The sequence below is a fragment of the Ambystoma mexicanum genome, chromosome 6p (assembly GCF_040938575.1).
Source record: "Ambystoma mexicanum isolate Mex_15411 chromosome 6p, UKY_AmexF1_1, whole genome shotgun sequence".
NCBI classification, from domain to species: domain Eukaryota; kingdom Metazoa; phylum Chordata; class Amphibia; order Caudata; family Ambystomatidae; genus Ambystoma; species Ambystoma mexicanum.
The window spans coordinates 653,257,686-653,278,164 of record NC_090935.1 but is presented as its reverse complement, the minus strand read 5'-3'; the positions used below and the strand labels follow the sequence as shown (position 1 = coordinate 653,278,164).

Sequence of the window (20,479 nt, the reverse complement as noted above, 5' to 3'; positions counted from 1 at the left end):
CCCTCCCCCACGCAATAAAGGGTACACACACACACACACACACACACACACACACACACACACTCTCTCTCTCTCTCTCTCTCTCTCTCTCTCTCTCTCTCTCTCTCTCTCTCTCTCTCTCTCTCTCTCTCTCTCTCTCTCTCTCTCTCTCTCTCTCTCTCTCTCTCTCTCTCTGCTACTTGTTGGGGCAGTCTGGAGGGGCCCCTCCTGGTGGTGCTTTAAGCTGTTGCTTGGTCTTTCATTGTTATACAGCTGGGCCCGCCCCACATACAATCAAAAGTCTATTGCAAGCAGTGCGCGACAGGGGAACTTGAATGAAACAAACCACACAGGTTTGGAAGCCGGCACATATTTGCAAAGTTAGTAAAACGAATTTGGTGCTGCCGGCGTCAGCGGCTTGCTTTCTTTCCCTAATTTAAAGCCGCTGCCGTGCCAGCACTGTATTCATTATACTAACATACTAGCCAACCGTACAGATTTAGGCATTAGGCTACTGGTTTTTAAGCAGTCCTACCGCCTACAGATTTCAGTGACAGATCCTACTGCTTTTTACAGTGGCAGGTAATTTATGTGACTGTAAGGCAGGCTGCAGGACATAGCATTCAACACATTAGTCTGTCTGTACAGTGGGCTGGTAGGTGATTACTTTGATTGGACTCAGACCAATCCAGTGACCTGACAGCTGTGTGACTCTGCCCTGCACTCTGGCTGGGACAGGCCTTAGGTGAAACACTAACAAAGGCAAGTGGCAGAACGTACCACCATCAAACCGCATCTGCCTATAATCAGACTGAGGGGGATATCAGTTTCCATGCCATTCAGTGTTCTACTTGCAATAAATATGTACTGCCTGGGCTGTTGCTACAGAGCAGTGGCAAACGTTACCTACCAGCTCTGTGTGATTACCTTCTGTGAATGTTAACGTACCATTCAGAATTATTTATTTTTAACATTTGAACATCTGTATTTTAGAATGCTTCAATGGGGCCAACAATGTACGTTTTGTAGTTTCCTGTGATGTCATCATTGTTATGCTAATTAGTATTTTTGAAACTTGAAAATTTCGACATCTTTTTGGTTATGGAATGTTGGCAACTGTACTAACGTTAGACTGCATGATAGCGTCGCCATCTGAGTCACAGCCAAACTGGTTTTGGAGGGAAAACTGTCCACTGTATTGTTGGTTTCTTTTGTATTGCTGTATTGTTGTCAATTTCTGAGCTACGTGCTTTCCTGACATGTGTGTCTGAATTGTGCTGCACGCAATTCTGTCAAGAATTCACAATGTGCTCATTCAGTTTGTCATAACAGTACCTACTCTATTCTTCTACTAATGCAATAATTAATCTTGATATCTAGTAAATTAATATAGTTATGCAATAATTAGTCTAGATGTGAAACAATTGATCTTGCTACCAAAGATTGAGATGGTTGTACAGCACATCTTTGTATACAACAGTTAATCGAGAGGTGAAACAATTAATGTAGGTAAACCAACAAGTGGATTACAGTTGAACAGCCATTAATCTAACTATGCAACAATGAATCTAGCTATGAAGCAGTTCATCTATGTATGCAATAATGTATCTAGCTATGCATTAAAATGAATATAGTTGTGCCACAAATGAATTTACCCAGCTAATAAATGATCAGAGTATGCAACAATAAGTCTGACTATGCACCAGTAAATGTTCTTATGCAATAGTTTGTCAGGCTATCTAATAAATGTATCTAGCTATTCAGAAATTAATCTAGCTCTCCATAAAAAGACATGCCATAGCAGTTCTGACTGCACTGATCGCGTTGGTAGCAGAGTCAAGATAGGTCTGAAAATGGCTGGTCCACTTCTGTAATGGCTCACATGAGTTAAAATAATTCTCATATGAATGACTGCCCAAAGCAAAGCCAGCTGTTATGATTAATGTAAACCCTTCCATCCATCACTTTTTAGTTTTGGCGGAAATCACTGCCTTGAAAAAAACAAGGCTTTGTCAATGTGCTGCCCTCAGCCAAATACCTACAATGGCACTTAAGTTCCTGTGATGTCAGACATTATGATGTCACTTACCATGACATCATCTGTGGCAGAGGCTGTACTGTAAGGCTATCCACTCCCTTACACCCGGTACATTTTAAAAATAACACCCTTTGCCACCAGGTCATTTACATGTAAATGTTAGAGGTGTGCTTTATACGTGTCCATTAATATGGTATGACATTTGGTATGATTGCCATGCCTTGCTGACAGGCTGCGGTTCCATTGCAAAATACAAACTGTGGCAATTTGTTGAGCAAGTTTGATGTGACTACCCCTTCTGGCCATTGCTTTCAACCATCTTCTTTTACATTTCTAAGAAGGGGGCTTTTTTAGACATGCGCAAATTGCACCTGTGTGGTGCAAAATTACGCTAATTTGTTGCGCATTGAGGTGCTAATTTTGGCTGATTGAAGATCATCCGCCAACGCCCCTCACCCTAAATCGCCGAAAAAAGGCCCTGTTTGTGTGTTGCTGGGAAGGCACCAATCCAGTGAGAATTGTAAGGGAAACTCAGAACCGACATTTTGCGTATTTTTACACAGAGTGAAGCTGAATGTAGACTTGGAAAGAAGCCAAGCAAATGACAAAAACACAAGGCTCTTTTTATGCTGCAGCAGAGCGAGCCAAAAGGGAATGACTTCAAAATAAATGTGCTTTTCAGCCTCAGTGCACAATGATTCAGGACTTTTGCAGAAACCAGGGCCCGGCCCTGGCTGCTTTGCACTGGGATGAATCAACAGCCGGCCCCTGATTTATGGCACACACATCTGCTGAGCAAAGGAGCCGAGCCCAGCGGCTGCCTTCCCTTAGGGTGCCCCTCGGGGCGGTTTTCCTTGCAGGATTCTGTAACAGGAAACTGGAAGTGTTACTTTCTCCTGGCAGACCCAGCATGACATGATGTTGGTCCAGAGCCCAGGGGAAAAAAAAGTACCACTTCCAAGTTAAAATAAACAAACTGTGTCACACCGATTTCCAAGGTGGAGAGAGTTCCTGAATGCTGGTCAGGCTAGCCAACTATGAGGGCCACACACACACATATGGAAAAGGAAGAAGAGGCAGTATATTTTCAGCAGCTGCAGACCTGGACTCCAATGTGGTCGGCATCACGAGCACGCCCATTACCTTTTTAACTATTCAACTCTGTCGTCGCATTGGCTGAAGTACTCCAGCTGCTGAAAGGCTAAAAAGCCTGCCTCGCTAGTCTTAAATAGCACGTCTGAGTGTGATCCACACTGGCAAAAGGTGAGAGGGTTTGTGCAGGCCACTGACGCGAAATATTTCCAGACACCGGCCTTGACAGGACCGGAGTGCAGTGGCGCGCTCTCCCATCTGAATATTCTCTGCCTGCACACAATAACATAAGTCGAGTCGCATGACGCACGCGAGAGTGGAAGGAAAACAGTGTTGCTGTGACATTATGGGTTTCTGGAATACATTTCACCCAGGTAGACTGTGCGCTGCCTATCGCCAAAACCCTTTAACGCCTCTAATCCCCTTCCCCTAATCCCAACTCTTCAAAATTCATCCCTGCACTCCCTCGCCTCTTCCAACACTCCAGTTATATTTTCATGTAAAAAACATTGTTTTCTTCAATGATATGGATATATTTAATGCGCTTAATAAGCAGAGGTTTCTACCCGTGGGCCCGAGAATCGAACCTGTGTTGCGCGTGTCATCTTGCTTCTAAGACGATCACGTTGTCGCTGAGCTATCCTCTTGGAACTGTAGAGAGTTTCTCCCGGGAATGTGGAAAAGGTTGGTGTAAAAAACTGTAGCTCAACCATGCTGCAAATATCAGAGCACATCAATAAATATCAATAATTGCGCAAATACAGCACCATTTTGAATGGCATCTCGTGCTATTACTTTTATGTGATTAGAATCAACTGTCTCTGAGAAAACAGGGAAGTTGTTCATGTGCTCGGTGTTAACCACAAACTGCCGTGTACACTGCGTGCACGCATGCAAGCATTGGAAAAAGCCTGCTTTGCCTTTCCTTGATTCAAGTTTCAACGTCGTCAACGTTATGTGCCGGCGGCAGCTTAACATTGCAAGCCGCCGCCGGCACATGAATTGCAATGTTAGTGAAATGAACTTGGTGCTGCCGTCGGCGGTGGCTTGCTTTCCAAAGCCGCCGCCAGCACGGCGGCACCAAATTCATTTTACTACATTGCAAATATATGTGCCGACGGCAGTTTAACATTTCAAGCTGCCGCCAGCACATAAATTGCAATGTTAGTAAAATTAACTTGGTGCTGCCGTCGGCAGTGGCTTGCTTTCCAAAGCCGCCGCCGGCACAGCGGCACCAAATTCATTTTACTACATTCCAAATATATGTGCCGGCGGCAGCTTCACATTGCAAGCTGCCGCCGGCACATAAATTGCAACGTTAGTAAAATGAATTTGGTGCTGCCGTCGACTTGCACCAAATTCATTTTACTACATTATGTGCCGGTGGCAGCCAGCAGGCTTAACAACGTTGCAAGCCGCCGCCGGCACACAACGTTAGTATAATTAATTTGGTGCTGCGTGGCCGTCGGCGGCGACCTGCGACCACGACCACCGGTCCACTCTGACTGTCTCTGAGCTGACTCACCTCGAGTCCTCGAAGTGCCTGGTCTTCTTCTTAAGTGGGGTGGGATCGTGGATGCCTGGACAGTGGACACACAAACTGGAGCAGGGAGCGACGAAGCACTCGTTTCCCACGTGCAAAATGGAAATCAAAATGGAGGACAACACAGCGTCGCAGCACGCTGTGGCCACGCCCCCTCCTCCTCTGATTGGTCAATGGCCAGAGGTCGCAAGAGATTGACAGGGGTCGCTGGCCAATCGCCAGTGGTCGCTCTTGCGACCCCCAAATGACGTCCCTGCACCCCACTGCAATATAGGTTCGCTATCTTAGCTGCCACTGCATTTGCACCATTTCCATGTACTTGGGCCCTAACTATCTAGCCTCCAGTAATCGGTGGAGTTTTTGTATAGTGATGTTCCATACTTCTCGAAGTGGAAGATTCCTCAAACTCTGTTGCCCGCAGGTCATCCTGCAGAGAGCCACTGCGTAAGTAATACATTTTTTGTTCCATACTTAGCTCCTTACAATGCATATCCAAATTACACTTATCAATACAGGTGGTCTAATTCTAACGGTGCTGCCCAGTCAGTAACACCACAGCACTTGCCAACCTAAATGAGGGGCACTCAATGTTTATGAGCAAGAAAGTGGTCATTACCTCAAGACTTGTCCTCCATGAGTAGGCCGCTGTTGACAGTTGTTGACCCACACGCGGGCCTGTACCCAGGAATTGTGGGGCGGCGAGAGGTTTCCCAACCGGAACCACAGGAAACTTGGATAACACTCCTGTAGTGCTCTGCCAATCTCCGCTGGGGCGAGGGGGCAAGTCTTTGTTATTCGCTCCTCCTCACAGTAGGCACAGTAAGCAGCAAAGACAGGCCACCTCCAATGGTAAAGAAAGACACAGAAAACACTTACCCAACACTCTGCTGGAATCCCATTATGTCACCTTATCCCAGGGGATTTCCCTTTTCTTTTAATAAACGTTATATTAAAACGGTGAAAGCGAACAGGTGTTATTTAAATTCATAGGCAGGAATAACTTCATAATGTTGTGTCTGTGTGTGTCTCTGTGTGTGTGTATACAATATAGACAGTTGTACAATAACTTGTAGTCGCATGTCCTTTACAATCCAATCACGTGGGCACCCCATTGAGACCACTTTTGCCCTCATTATCCAGTTATACTCTTTTCCCTAAATAGACCCGGAACAGGCCCGAGATATCCTTGGGCCTACAAATTGAAGCCACCATAGCGATGTAGATCTTTTCCCTCTTATTGATATATACTAACTCCCTTAACTAATCAGAGCAAGTTGGGGGAAACGTAGACTTCCATAGTTTAATTCTGTATTTCTTAGCTATTTGGCGGGCCACATTAAAAAAGGGATTTCCCTTTTCTGATCTAAATTCTGTCCTCTGCTCAGCGTGGCTCAGTCAACTTGTTATCTAGGCATCGTTGACATCAGTTCACTGATAATAAAAGGCACTTTTCTCTTCGCCTGTGGAAAAAAAAAGGTGTCTCACATGTAAAACACTGACTGGACATGTGGCATAAGCATGCGCCTATGGGCAGCTTCAATATAGCACACCACATTGCTGCCACAGTAAGACTTGCATGCAGCCTTTGACTAAATAGTCCGCTGTTTAAACGATATCCACTCGCATTGGAACACAGAAAATGTAAGTCTGAAAAATCATTGGAACCGTGAGTGGGACCAATAGCAACTTCTGGTGCCCAGCTGTTAGCTGCAGGCTTTCAACAGACACCCACTCCACCACCAGCAGCTGCGCGGAGGCTCTCTGGCACAGAGAAAAGATCTGAAGGAAAGAGACCACCCTTTTAATTTGAGGACCCTGCATTCTGCTACGGCCACTATCAGCACCTGCTCCACACACAGCGTGTTCGTCATCTTAACAATCCTTCATCTCATTATTTCTAGGTTACGCCACCGCTGTTTCTCAGTGGAAGCCTACTTGCACGGAAAGCAGTGGGGGCTATATTAGTTAATGGCATTCTTTTATTGGGGTGCAGCCTGTTGGAACCCACCTTCAGCAGCCCCAACCTCCTACCTGCGCTGGTCAGTTCTCTTATTGATCCAATCTGGTCCTTAATGCCTGTGCCACTAAGAACCCATAAAGACACTTTTCTTCCATATTTTCTACCACCATCGTCTTTAATAGGTATTCCAATACAGTGGTATTCAAACTTTTTTATACTGCCCCCCCCCCATGGATTAAAAATATTGTTTCCGCCTCTCCTTCCCCCCACAAGCTATAACTGTTTATATTTTCGATTAAAAGCAGTCACCATAATCCCTTTTTAAAGAGCCAAAGGCTTCACTGAGCATCCTTCAGACCCCTCATCCCCACCCCCATGAGACGGGGATGGGGGGCAGCCCCACAGTTTGAAGACCACTGCAGTGCATTTGTATTCTGGAACCATCTAACTGTATCCTGTTAGAAGATTAAAAATATTTTTGCTTTCGATTGCCTGCATTGTGTCATTACTTAAGCCCCTGCCACAGGGAATCAAACCAGGACCGCGACCTCATAAGGTCGCCTGGTACTAAAACTGTGCCTTTGTGCATTACAAAAATTCCGAACCCCATGACTGCGACTAAGGGAAACAGGGGTGTTCCTTGCTCCTCTAAGTCGTGGCAATGGGGGTGACGGGTTGTGGGGGTGTCCCCCTCTTCCATTAAATGGAGAGCGGGGGAAACTAAAGTGTAAAGAAAAGGACCCTGTGATGCCAGCGCCGTTACTGACGCTGCAGGGATCGAGGGAAGTTGTCGGCACACTTGCACGATTAAGCCGTGAGCTCTGCCAATCTACCAAAAGGAGAACCAAGGGCACCTTACAGAGCCTTTGCAAATAGCTTAGGCATGACTATTTATAAGCCCAGCCTCTACCTAGGCAGTGACGTTATCCCTTTTTTTATAAATCCTCTCCAGCCTTTCGGACTCTGGCCTGGTAGTTTTCACTCAGGGGACCTGATGGTCGTTTTGGTAGAGCAAGCGCAACAAATTCTTGCTTATTGCAGTTTGTTTTTGTAATGCAACTCCGATTTCAATATTGTCCAATATATAGTTAGGGTCGCCAGATGTGTATCCACAGTTCACTGTGCTCAGAGAGGCACAGCTCCACCTCACTGATGAGGCCCAACAAGGCTGAAACACACGTATGGGGTTGCTGTTGGTACTCTTGTTCAGAAGGGAATTGCCTAGCATTTCGGTGCTAACTGCCCATGTGGGCGGGACAAAGACTGATATGCAAATGGTTATTTCACATCTGTGAAAGGTACAGTGAACGTAAGTGTGGCAGCGGACTCTCGAGTGGGTACCTTCCCAAAGAACAGGTCAATGGGCCGTGTTCGTTCTCGCAGAGCGGAGCCTATGGACTATTCTTTGTGTATCCATAGTGTATTGCTTTTGTAAGGGGGAGATAACGACAGCGTTGTTGTTATGCCAAGTGCAAGATAGAGAAAAAGTGGGCAACCACCTGCATACACAGCCCATCTGAAGTGCCAGTCACAACCCTATCCTGAACATTACCTGGCTAAATGTTTTTTAAAAGTTTAGGAAAGCACTTTTCTCATGCCTTTTCTTTTTCCATACAGGCACTTTGTTTGTAGTGTGAAACAGAGTGTGTGTGCCCGGCTGAATTGAGCTAAAATGCAAACTAATGGTTATTACTGCTTTTATGAACAAATTGAAAAAGATTGCAAAACTTCAGAAATAATTCTCCCTTTGTGTACTCTCTTGCATGCTTTTAGGTCATTGCCAGAATTGTCGATGGAAGCAAATTTGATGAGTTCAAAGCGTTATATGGCGACACATTGATCACAGGTACATTTTCACAAATACATTTCTTTTTATAAAGCACATGGCATAGGCAAAAGCTGTGATACTCTGCTGCCCAGGCAGTGAATGCTCTGCGGAAAGCCCTGCGTAGTGCTTTGAAGCTAAATCCATGCCATTTCATACAGTCATGAATATATCAAGAACATGTCTAAATGGTCTGTCGTTCCCCATGCAGTGTTTTATACAGTCTTGGGCCGGCTGGTGAAATGCGTTCTGGTACTGTGGACAGCTGCACATTGTTTTGATTTCTTATTATTGTGTTTTATTGGTTAATTTTAACCTTTAACACATACAGCAAAGTAGCACTACAGATTAAAATAGATGTTTTTTTTGGATGAACCAAATGTGGATCTTTAAGGAAGTTGTTATGATTGCCACCTATGTTAAAACAGCAATTCATGTAATTAATCTAAGTTACTTTAATATTGTGTTGTCATATGTCCTAAGCAATCTGATGCTTTAAGCTGAGCTCCTGCAACACTGTGTGCTCACCTGTATTCCTTTCAGAATGTTTATTTATGTTGTTGTGTTCTCGAACTAATTTTGATCAGTTGGAATTGGGTAGCAGGAGTGCCTGCTGTCGCGTATGGTCGCTCTTAATAAAGTCATAAAACTACACCCAGCTGTAGTAGTTTTCTCAACATTGGCGACGAGGATCTTGTGGACGACTTTCCTTCCCCCTGCTCCAGCCGGCTTCCTCCCGCTGTGGACTGCCCGCTCCTGAACCTCCTGACGGCGCGACAGCAGGCGAGCAGAATCTTACAGAGGTCAGGAGGTGCATGCTGGAGGGTTGGGGGGATACCGACACGGCAGGCGCTGCAGTGTTTTGTCTTCCGTGGAACCCGCGGACACCGTTCCCAATTGGACGCAGACAGGCCCCTCCGGCCTCCACCTGTCACAGTTCCTGTCTCCCCACGTTCCGTACCGGCCCCATCCCTCTCTCTGAGCTGGCAGAGACTCACGCACCACGCCAGAGTCAGCCCAGATTGGGGGTAAACCCTGCCATCGGCACTCCGCGCTCGAGCCGGCCCTGCTGTCTTGTTATTTCTCAATGCGCCTCGCTCCACTGGCCTCGTACTGAGGGGGCGTGGCCACAACATGCGACACGGCGAGCCCGGCCCAAGCCCCGCTTTGATTGGCAGCAATTGTGATGTCAGTTGCCTAGCAACTCCAGGCAACTCCGGGCAGAGGCCCAGGCTCAGCATTCCAGAGACCATTTTGATGCACAACAATTGCTACTGAAGCCGCAAAGAGCGTTCCACAGGCACTGCAGGGCTGCCTGTATTTATTGGCTAATCCAACAGGAGGTGAATAAAGAGGAGTGATAGCACAACCTTCTTTTCAAAGACACTGTAGTGGGCCTAAACAAAATATATTTCTTCAAGCATGGCATCAACTATCCCTCCCCCAACATCGTTTTTATCTGAACCTGGTCGTCCACCCATAAGGTGTTACAGATGGAAAGACATTATTGAAAACTATTTGGTGGCCATGGGGGGTGATAGATTTAGTTTGGCCAGGAAACAGGCCTTACTACTTCATAACTTGGGTCCAGAAGGTCGCAGTATTTTTGATGGGCTATCCAGAATTCAGCGGGCAGAAGCAGGAGATGCAGATGAGTATGCCACAGCTCTGAAGCAGCTGGAAGAGCACTTTGACCCGGAAAAAATGTAACTTTTGAAAGGCATAAATTCTTCCAGCGCCCCCAAGAATCATCTGAATCAGTTGAGTCCTATATTGCTTCCCTGAGGACATTGAGTGACACATGCGATTTCGAAGCATTGACTGATTCACTCATAAGAGACCAACTCGTGAGGTGTACGAACAACGTGAGGATTCAAGAAAAACTTCTTGCCAAAGATATTAAGTTAGAAGAAGCAATCGAATTGGCCAAGAGCATTGAGCAGACCACTCAATACATCAAGGAGTTGAAAGTGGATAGACAAAATCCAAACCCTCACCCTGTTTGTGCGGTTAGCCAGAGGAAGAGAACCAACTTCAGTCCCAACAGAAGGGAAGCATGGAATTCGAGGTGCACCAGATGTGTCAGCCCCAAACATGCCCCAAACTACCCCACTTGTCCAGCAAAATTCGCTGAGTGTTTCAGATGTAAAGGCAAGGGCCATTTTGCCAACGTATGCAAGGGTTCTTCTATCAATTTAGTGGAACCTAGAGGAAACAGCGTGATGGCGAACCAGACGTCATACAACACACAAGAGATGACATCCACACAGGAAACTGCTCCTAGGCGTATATTTGAAATCTCAGCCATCTCTGAGGAACAAAGTGGCCCCCTGGATGAATTTGAAATTGAGCGGTGCAAGATGTCAATGAAGGTTGACACATGCTCACCTTGGACTATCATATCAAAGGAAACTTTGATTGAAATACTAGGGAAAGACCAAGATTGACTTAAACCGACTGCTGTCCAACCCTGTGGTTATGGAGAGTCGTTAATAGAGATACCGGGACAGTTTCATGCGCAAGTGAAGTATAAGGACAGAAGACGCTCGGCGGACATATTAGTAACAGAAAGAGGTGCCTCGTTACTTGGATAGGAGGAACAAAGAAAACTAGGTGTAAGAGTCCAAGTGAGCGCATTGGAGCCTGTTACCATTGCTGAGATTGAAGATAAGTGGTCCAGAGACTTTCCAGAAGTGTTCACGGAGGAGCTGGGGAAACTCAAGCAGTTCGAACATCACATTAAACTCAAGAGAGATGCTCAACCAATTGTTCACAAGTACCTTTGCATATGAAAGGACAACTGCGTGATGAACTGAAGAGCCTCATGGACAAAGGAGTGATTGAACCTGTTACAGCCACAGAATGGTTGTCGCCAGTGGTACTCGTAACTAAAAGCAATGGAAAATTAGACTGTGTTTGGACTTGCAGAGTTCAAACCAGAAGATACTGGTGGAGAGACATCCCCTACCCAATATTTCAGAGACACTGGCTACATTGGGGGAACCCAAGTTGTTCTCTGTGATCGATCTTTCGGCAGCGTACTACCAAGTTCCACTCTCTGAACAGTCACAATACCTGACAGCTTTTATAACTCCTGAAGGGACATTCAAATTCAATAGGATGCCATTTGGACTAGCATCGGCGGCTTCAGTATTCCAGAAAGTTATGGAAGAGATATTGAAGGGTTTGAGCAAAGTGATGGTGTTTCAGGATGATATATTGTTGTTTGCGGAAGATGAGTGTGAGCATGACAGAGTATTGAGAGAGATACTGAGTAGACTGAAGGAAGCAGGTTTGACAGTTGAAAGAAGTAAATGTAAGATAGCTGTCAAAGAGGTGGAATATTTGGGCCACAAAATTTCAAAAGATGCTATTTCGCCCAAAGGATCACTTATTGAAAGTATCAGTAATGCTCACCAGTCCAAGGATAAAGATCAGTTACGTTCGTTCATGGGACTGGCGGAGTGTTACCACACATTTGTGAATGGGTTTGCGGTGATATCATATCCCTTGAGAGAATTACTTAAGAAAGGTGTGAAGTAAGTATGGTCTGATGAATGTTGAGAGGCATTTTTGTCAATTAAGAAAGGGATAATACAAGCGCCATCCTTGGGAGGATTCATATCAGGCAGGAAAACCACCTTATCAGTTGATTCCAGTATACTAGGGTTGGGTGCCACCCTAGTTCCGTATGATTCAGGTAAAATTGAACATGTAATAGCCTTTGCATCAAGACCGCTGAGAGGTGCATTATAGAGAGGGAGGCATTGGCTGTGTCATGGGCCATTTCACACTTTAGGTTTTTCTTATGGGGTCAAACATTCATAGTAAGAACTGATCACAAACCATTAGTTCAGTTGATGGGTGGTGTTGATTGGACCAAGGGATCCCCAAGAATATCCAGGTGGATGGTGGAATTAATGGGATATAATTTCAGGGTATGTTATGTACCGGGTAAAGAAAATGTTGTGGCAGACTGTTTATCGAGGCTACCAGTGGGAAGTGATAAAGACTCCGAAATTACCGGTAATTAAGAGTTCAGCATTTCTGAAATTTAATATAATGCAATTGACGAAAAATGAATGGGAGAGTGCAAATAAGGAGGATGTGGTGTTGAATCAAATTAAAATGTGGACAAAAGAAGGGTGGCCTCACAAAAATGAAAATGGGAGAGGTTATGAGAGATCCTATGAGGTTAAGAATGAACTGAATATGACTGAAGATGGACGTAAATTGGTACCTCTGTGTGGGGTTATGACCCAATTAATGAAAGTGGCCCATCAAGGGCATTTAGGTATGGGAGGTACAAAAAGATATTTGAGGCAATCATTTTGGTGGCCTGGTCTGGAGAGTGAAGTAGAGAAATGTGTTAGGAACTGTAATGAATGTATGAAGAGTGATAAGGGCAAAACAGTGAGAGAAGTTCCTCTGATTCCAGTGGTTGTGCCCAGTGAACCTTGGCAGAAAGTAGCAGTTGACTTGGTAGGACCCATTGAAGACCTGGGCGAAGGTTACAAGTACCTGGTAGTACTGGTAGATTACCATACTAAATAGATAGAGTGGAAGGCTCTTCGTGATGCCACTAGGGCAGAGATGATTTCATTCTTTGAAGAAGTGTTTTACAGGGAAGGTTTCCCTTCAATAGTAGTCACCGACAACGGAGTACAGTTTTGTTCGGATATGATGTTGTCGTTTTTGAAAAAATTCAGCATAAAGCATGTGAGAACAGCCCTGTATCATCCCCGAGCTAATGGCCTAGTAGAGAGGGCCAATAGATTTGTGAAGAGTGGGATTCATCTAGCATTGGCTTCAGGTCTGGATTGGTCTAAGATACTTAAAGAATTAGTGTGGCATTATTGTACCACACCACACCGCATTCAATCACAAAAGTGTCTCCATTTATATCTTTGAAGGGCAGGCAACTGGGCACAAAACTTTGTCCGGGATGGCTGGATATGGCTAAGAGTGTGAATATTGATCGTGAAAAAGTCATGATGCTGATTAGAGAAGCACAGGATATGTATACACATAAGTTTGATGATGTTAACAAAGCCAGAGTAACAAGATGGCAGAAAGGTGATTGGGCCCTTATCAAGAATCCCAGAATAGGTGCCAAATGTGCAGAAAGCTAATTTATTGGACCTAAGAAAGTTGCAGTTGTGAGAGGGAATGTTGTGATATTAGAAGGGGGAGAATGTTGGTCAATGTCAAGACTGGTCAAGTGTCCGTCCAGTGGTCATGAAAGTGAGGAGTTGGGGTACAATGATGATGTCTCTGTTAAGCTTGTGAACAAGGAGAATGTGGGAAGAGAACAATGTCAAAAAGAAGGAGAAGCCAGTAATGGTGATGTAGGTGCGAACACAGGTCTAAACTCATGTAGAACAAGAAACAGACCAACATGGCTCAAAGACTTTTATGTAGAGTGAAATTTCATTCCGCAAGTGCCAAGGGAGGAGATGTTATGATTGACACCTATGTTAAAACAGCAATTCATGTAATTAATCTAAGTTACTTTAATATTGGGTTTTCATGTGTTCTAAGCAATCTGATGCTTTAAGCTGAGCTCGTGCAACACTGTGTGCTCACCTGTATTTCTTTCAGAATGTTTATTTATGTTTTTATGTTCTCAAACTAATTTTGATCAGTTGGTTGGCAGGAGTGCCTGCTGTCGCGTATGGTCGCTCTTAATAAAGTCATAAAACTACACCCAGCTGTAGCAGTTTTCTCAAAATAAGTCCAGATTCAAACATAGGAAAGGTTTAAAGACCATCATCCCATCACAATTTCACTCGGGGGACCTGATGGTAACTAGGGGACCTGATGGTAACTAGAAGGAGCTGATCTAAGCTACCAATGAAGGAGCAGCATGTACAGTCATTCTGAATAATAGGAGCCAGATGAGTGAAATTAAGAGAAGGGATGTTAATGCTAAACCCTTAAAAGAAATCCCAGGTTTTGCAAAGATCACATTTGATAGGGGAGGAAGGATAGCTGAGGGGCAACGCGTTTGTCTTGGAAGCAAGGCAACGCAGCACAGCACAGGCTCGAATCCTAATCATACGCTTAGAAATCACTTGTGGGTATTAAGCACATTATAAATGAACAATAAAATAAAAAAATGAATCAATACTGCTTGGTGGCCAATAATGATTTTTCAAGGTGTAATGGAAGCTCTCTTGCTGGGAGGTGCAAGACTCAACCAAGAGGAAATCTAGTTGGGTACAGTTTGTTTATTATTTATTATTATTATTTTTTTTGTTTATTTATTTATTTGGTAATGCGCACCAAACCCTTAGGTAGCTGGGCGCAAAAGGACAAGTAAACTTAAAGCTTAGTTACAGAGCATGTCAGGTATATACATACATACAAGAAATATTATTTTACTGCCACTTCCAGGTTACAGTAGAGTGGTAGAAGCTGGGGGGGTCACATATAGTATAATACATATTGCAGTCGGATTGGTGCAGTAAGTAGCAAATACAGTGAATGTGGTAGAGCGTAACAGGTGTCTGGAAAAGGGAGCAGTCTAGGTGCGGGACGGGCCAGGTTGGGAGTTGTTTGTTCGTAGCCATTTTAATACATTACGTCTAAATATGGGGTAGGGTTGTTCCATTCTCATCGGGCTCAGTGGGCTCATCTCAGTGGGCTCATCGCGGAACCCTATTAATCCTCTTCAGGTAGGGACCCCAGGGCAGTGGCCCTTACCAGGAGTTAAAGCTACCAGAGTGGTTTTGCTCACAAATAAGATCTTTCTGTGACCTTGGTGAAATTGGGGCCTCTGATACCTTTCTGTTTTGCTGGCGAGAGTTTAGTTGCTGCATGATTATGGGTCGACCACTGTGCAGATCTCCATAACGATAGCTCATATTTTTATGTAATCCCCAACAAATAAGCATGTGAAAACTGTTGGATCCTCTAATGGGGTTGTGGCCCAACTATACAAACCTTTTTGTATTTTATTATTACAAGCAAGACAATAAAAGCAAGCAATTAAAAAAATATATACTCTTCAGGTGTATGGGATATATCCCACCAAAAGATTTAGTAAATAAGAAACAGCAGCGTAGTGCATAGCTAATATTTTCAAACAAGCTGACCAAAACACACCTCAAATGCCTCTCTCTCTCCCACCCCTAACCTGGCCCAACACAAGTTAAATGCCCATTTCCCCTACTTCTACTATGCCTGAACACAAGTCAAATGCCCATCTCCCTTACCCACCCTAAGCCAACAAACCCAAATAAAATGTTCTCTTTGGCTTTTTCCCATGCCCTGTCGAGCCGGGGGGAGCCGGGTCTCCTCTTTGTACTGCCTATCTCCTAAGGGTCAGTGAGAGATAAGGAAGACCAGCAGGGACCCAATGACAGTAACCACCCAGTTGGACGGAATAAGGGCGAATACGGTATAGCAGCGATCGGTGAACCAGGGCCGGCAACGATTATCATGGCATCCAGGTTGCAGACGAGCAAGTCTAAGCAACCTACACTGACACTTTCATCAAACCAGCAACCTCCGCTGATAACACCATGCCAGGGACTTCACCCTCACAGGGGTAATCGGTCCAAGCGAAGGGAAACCAGCAGGTCGTGGAGGCCATAGCTGCCTTGAAGATTGTGCTGGAAACTAACAAGGACGCCATTAGCCTGGATGTCAACTTCCTGCGGCAGGATGTTCAGTCGCTCGCTGAACGCACAGGAACTTTGGAGAAAGAAGTTGCGGCACACAGTCGGCCTCAGGGACACCTCTAAGGAAGTAACGATCCTGCAGCAGCAAGTGTGGAACCTAGAAGGGAGAGTTAAGGATACAGAAGGAAGGGCCAGACATAACAACGTAAGGATAATTGGACTTCCGGAAAGGGAAGAGGGCACAAATCCCACTAACTTCATTGAAAACCTGTTGCTGCAGGAGGTCGGCCCGGGTACTCTCACCCAGTGATATACAGTCGAAAGAGCACATAGGTCCCTGATGAAGAAACCTCTGCCAGGTGCTCCACCGCGGCCCATTATAGCCCAGATTTTAAATTAAAGACAGAGAAAGGATCCTGGAAGACTTCCGGAAAGGTGACACGATACACCGGGCATCAGCCAGCATAACAGCGTATCCGGACTACACCTTGCAGGTGCAACGTCAGCGAATGAACTTCACATCTGTCAAAAGAAGGCTGCGAGCGGCAATCCTGAAGTATATGTTGTTGTACCCAGCGAGACTGAAAGTAATACATAAAGGCAGATTCGTCTTCTTTGATATCCCAGATTATGTGCACAAATGGATGGACATGGAAAACTTGCCAAATGGAGCGGATGATCAGACTACAGATGGAAGAGATATACCCAGGAATGCGCCTGAAGTCTAGTACGGATGGGTCCGGACACAAATGACTGAATGTATGCGGGTGTGACCTCTCTGAAGTAAAGTCAAGCACATACATTTCATAAAATGCAGGAGTCGGCAGTGAGGTCCCCGACAGGGTACACACTGCGAAGTAGCGACCTCCACCTAAGGGTGGATAAGTCCACAGATACTAGTTGGAGAGTATCCGCCTGCTGCACTCCAGGCACCAAAGCAGTGACTGGTGTGGGGTGAGAAGCAGGGATGCCCGAGCACAAGGAAGTGAGCTGGGCAGTTATGGGGGGGCAGGGAGGGAGAATAGGGGTAGGTAGTGGGGAGTTAGCCTATAGATCCATAGTAGTAATGCATGAGAGGTACATTGTATTGTCAAGTAAAGTAATAATGCCTATTCGGGGTGGGGGACCTTAGGATAGTTTTGTGGAACGTCAAGGGGCTGTATAGTCATATTAAACTTAATAGGATCATGACATATTTGAAACCCCAAAGAATAGATATAGAGCTTCTTCAGGAAATGCACCTGACGGGAGAGAAACAAACCACTTTAGCTGGTAAATGGAGTGGCACAACCCTGGGCTCATCGTACTTCACATACGGGAGGGGGGTGCTGATATGGGTGGCGCTGTCAGTCCCATTCAAAGTTATTAAGACTCATAAGGATGTATAAGGCAGGATGATTATAGTACAGGGGCAGGCAGAACAGAGAGAGCTCTGTGCCATCAACAATTATGCTCCAAACCATGATACGGCTGCCTATTTTCGCTCACTGTATTCCCAATTGAGCTGGGGCAGAGATTTTAATTGTACATTGTGCCCTGGCCTAGATAGGTGAGAGAACAAAGTAACACTTCAGAGCCCCATGGCTAAAGCTTTGAATACACTACTGCAAGAGTTCCAACTGTCTGATATATGGCATACCCTTCATCCGCAGGCCAAAGGGTATTCTCACTACACTGCCCCAACGAACTTCCACACAAGACTGCGTCTTCACAGGAAGGGAGACGGTAGGCGACTTCAAAACGACAGTATCAAATACGCGATCCACTTCAGGGCTTGTGCAAACTCCGGGCTTATAATCTGGAATCGTGCCCCCCTTGTCGTATTGTGAACAGTGTCCAAAGCGAGCTGCTAAGTCCCTGGATGTATTGTGTGACTGGTAAACGCTTCTTGAGGCTGATGCAGTTTGCCACATTCTGCTTGAGATGCATTTCTTGATGGGGCATGCTAGTGACCTTTCTTTGTCATGGAGCGCCTTCTGTGGGTTTGTGCGATCTCTGTGGTGTCCCCCATATGACCTCCAGGGGTTGCATCACATAGCCGGTGGCTACCCCAGGTACTCTAGATGCCCAGTTTCCCTCAATGGTTTCTGCAAAGGTGAGGTTGTCATACACTGTCCAGGTGGGAGAAGACCATGGTTGGGTATACTGCTCTGAAACTCAGGGCAGGGATTGAGGGCTTGACTTTGTGGAGCAGCTTGAGGTGGTACCATGCTGTTTGGATGAGAGGTGACGAAGCCCCCTACCTGATCATGTTGGTGGATGGTGGTATTGCCCAGGGAGTGTGGTGCCACCACAAGCAACGTGATGCTGGGCAGCATGGGGAGAATCCCCCTGGCTACCCTCACTATGCCACACATGGAAGACAGGAGCTTGTCACAGTGTAACCCCATCTAAAAGAAAAAAGGAATCTGAGCTAGGCCAGGGAATCCCAGAGTCGGTCAGTCAGTCATCACACAGAACCTTAACACTCATACATTTGAGGACTGATAGGTTTAGGGAGTACGCGCTGAGGGCAGAGTCAAAGTGTAACAACCAAAGGGAGGACCACCCAACAGAAGAAGCTAGCCAGCCCCAAGTCCAACCTCAGAACGTAAACATATCCTCAAATGTTGACAACCTAAGGAGGAAGAGGGAGTTGGGAACTCCAAGATGGCTGACACAGTTCTTGAAGCTGTGGTCCAGCTGCACTTGAGACCCACCTCGGGCCAGACAACTACGAATTCCAGGTTTCCTATACCAAACCTGTAAACCTGAGTTCCCTTAATCCAGAGAGAGGCTGGAAGGCAGGGGCAGTGTTTTGCAGCCAAGTGATGCAACCCAGGGGATGGACAAGGTCATTCCAACACCCACACAATTTCTGTAAGCCATCCCCAGAATCAGAGCCAGGGAAGAAAGGCCAAAGCCCTATAAAGAAATATTGGGCTCAGTTAGTACTTTGTGCAGTTCGGAGGAAAAGCTCATTCAGAGCTGGCTGGAGAGGAGAACAGAAGGAGCTGAAGAGGGAGCAAGAGCTGGATATAGAGGCTGAAGGAATCCCCTGAGCCTGGGAAGAGCAGGGACAGGAGGCTGTGAGAGAGAAGCGAAAAGCTGGGATAAGGAGGGGATAGGAGGCGGCAGGGGAGGCCAGATGAGCATGGGAAAGACACTCACATGATGACCCAGGATGTTTGGGAAAGGAAGGGCCAGAAGGGGAAAAGGTTGGAGAATCTCAATTGTTGTAAGAAAGGGTCCCACGGGTGTGAAGCAAGGGCCCAAAGGGATGAAGGTGGTTTGAAAGGGAGTAGGTGGCTGAAAAGAACAGAAGATATAGGAAAGAAAAGTGGAAGAGTTGTTGGAAGAGGTGGATGCGATGATTGAGGCAACGATGGAAAGAAGAGGTTGTGGTAGACATTGAAGAACTGAAGTTTAGGTCCATTAAAGGACTTGGGAGGAGCAGGTAGGCACTTGGCATCCTGGCTTCAATGAGGAAAAGACTGTGCTTGAGCCAGTGGATGGTGTTGATGCAGTTGGTCTTCGGTTATTAGTATATCTTGGCATCGGGTTGGAGTTCCCAGAGAGGTTCCATGTAGAGCTTGAAGAGGACCAAGCACCGAGCCTTGAAGAACTCTGCAGGTTGCCTGCCTCCATAGGGTTGTTTGGTGGCCCATCTGGAGGCGTAGGTTTCTACGTAAGTGGTAGGAGGTGAACCACCGCAGGACTGTTCCCTCAAAACCTGTGAAGGTGCCGCTGGATCTTAAAGAGGGCTTTTTGATGGTGCTCCTATATGATTTCCTCCGAGTCCACACCATGCTGATGGTTTCAAGTGTTCCCAAATGAGAGTTTTGAAAGACTCATCACATGTAATTAGTAATGAGCCAAGGAGAGCATATCCATCTAATGCCCTTTCTAAAACACTTGCTTTTTGTTTGTATACTGGACAATGTGTTCTAGGTTGTATTGTAATTCCCTTTCATGCATCCTCTGTTTCAAGGTTTTGCCAGAATATTTGGATACCCAGTCGGAATTATTGGAAACAACGGTGTTCTCTTCTCCGAGTCTGCAAAGAAGGCAAGTAAAGCGATCAGGGGTCCCTCATCAGATTCTCATTAAAGGCCTTCAGCCCCTTATTGCACAAACTAGTATTGAAGAAATGCCAATTTTACAAATCACTCATTAACCTGTGTGCGTCTCATGCAAATGAAATGAATATATTACTGTGACAGCAGCCCAGGTCACCGTGCAGGTTTCTGGCAACACGCTTTAATACTTCTGCAGTACAGTGCCAATGAGGAACACACAGGTCGAACACAGCAAAGCAGAGCCGCGTTTAGAAGATGGACATCTTGAACTCGCACTCTTCCTCCATAGAAGCCTTGAGGGTTGATGGTGGTATATACACATGAAAGAGCTCAGTGGTTTAATGTGTGTTACTTGGCGC

The 20,479-nt window shown here is 45.7% G+C and overlaps 1 protein-coding gene across 1 annotated transcript in view; it reads left to right on the top strand.

Annotated features, from left to right (window-relative positions):
* MCCC2 (methylcrotonyl-CoA carboxylase subunit 2) overlaps nt 1–20,479 on the top strand; it is a 501,365-nt gene that overhangs the window by 269,455 nt on the left and 211,431 nt on the right. The window contains exons 11-12 of the mRNA XM_069627517.1: nt 8,386–8,458; nt 20,033–20,109. Coding sequence (XP_069483618.1) covers nt 8,386–8,458; nt 20,033–20,109 — 150 coding nt within the window. The remainder of the gene's footprint in view (nt 1–8,385; nt 8,459–20,032; nt 20,110–20,479) is intronic.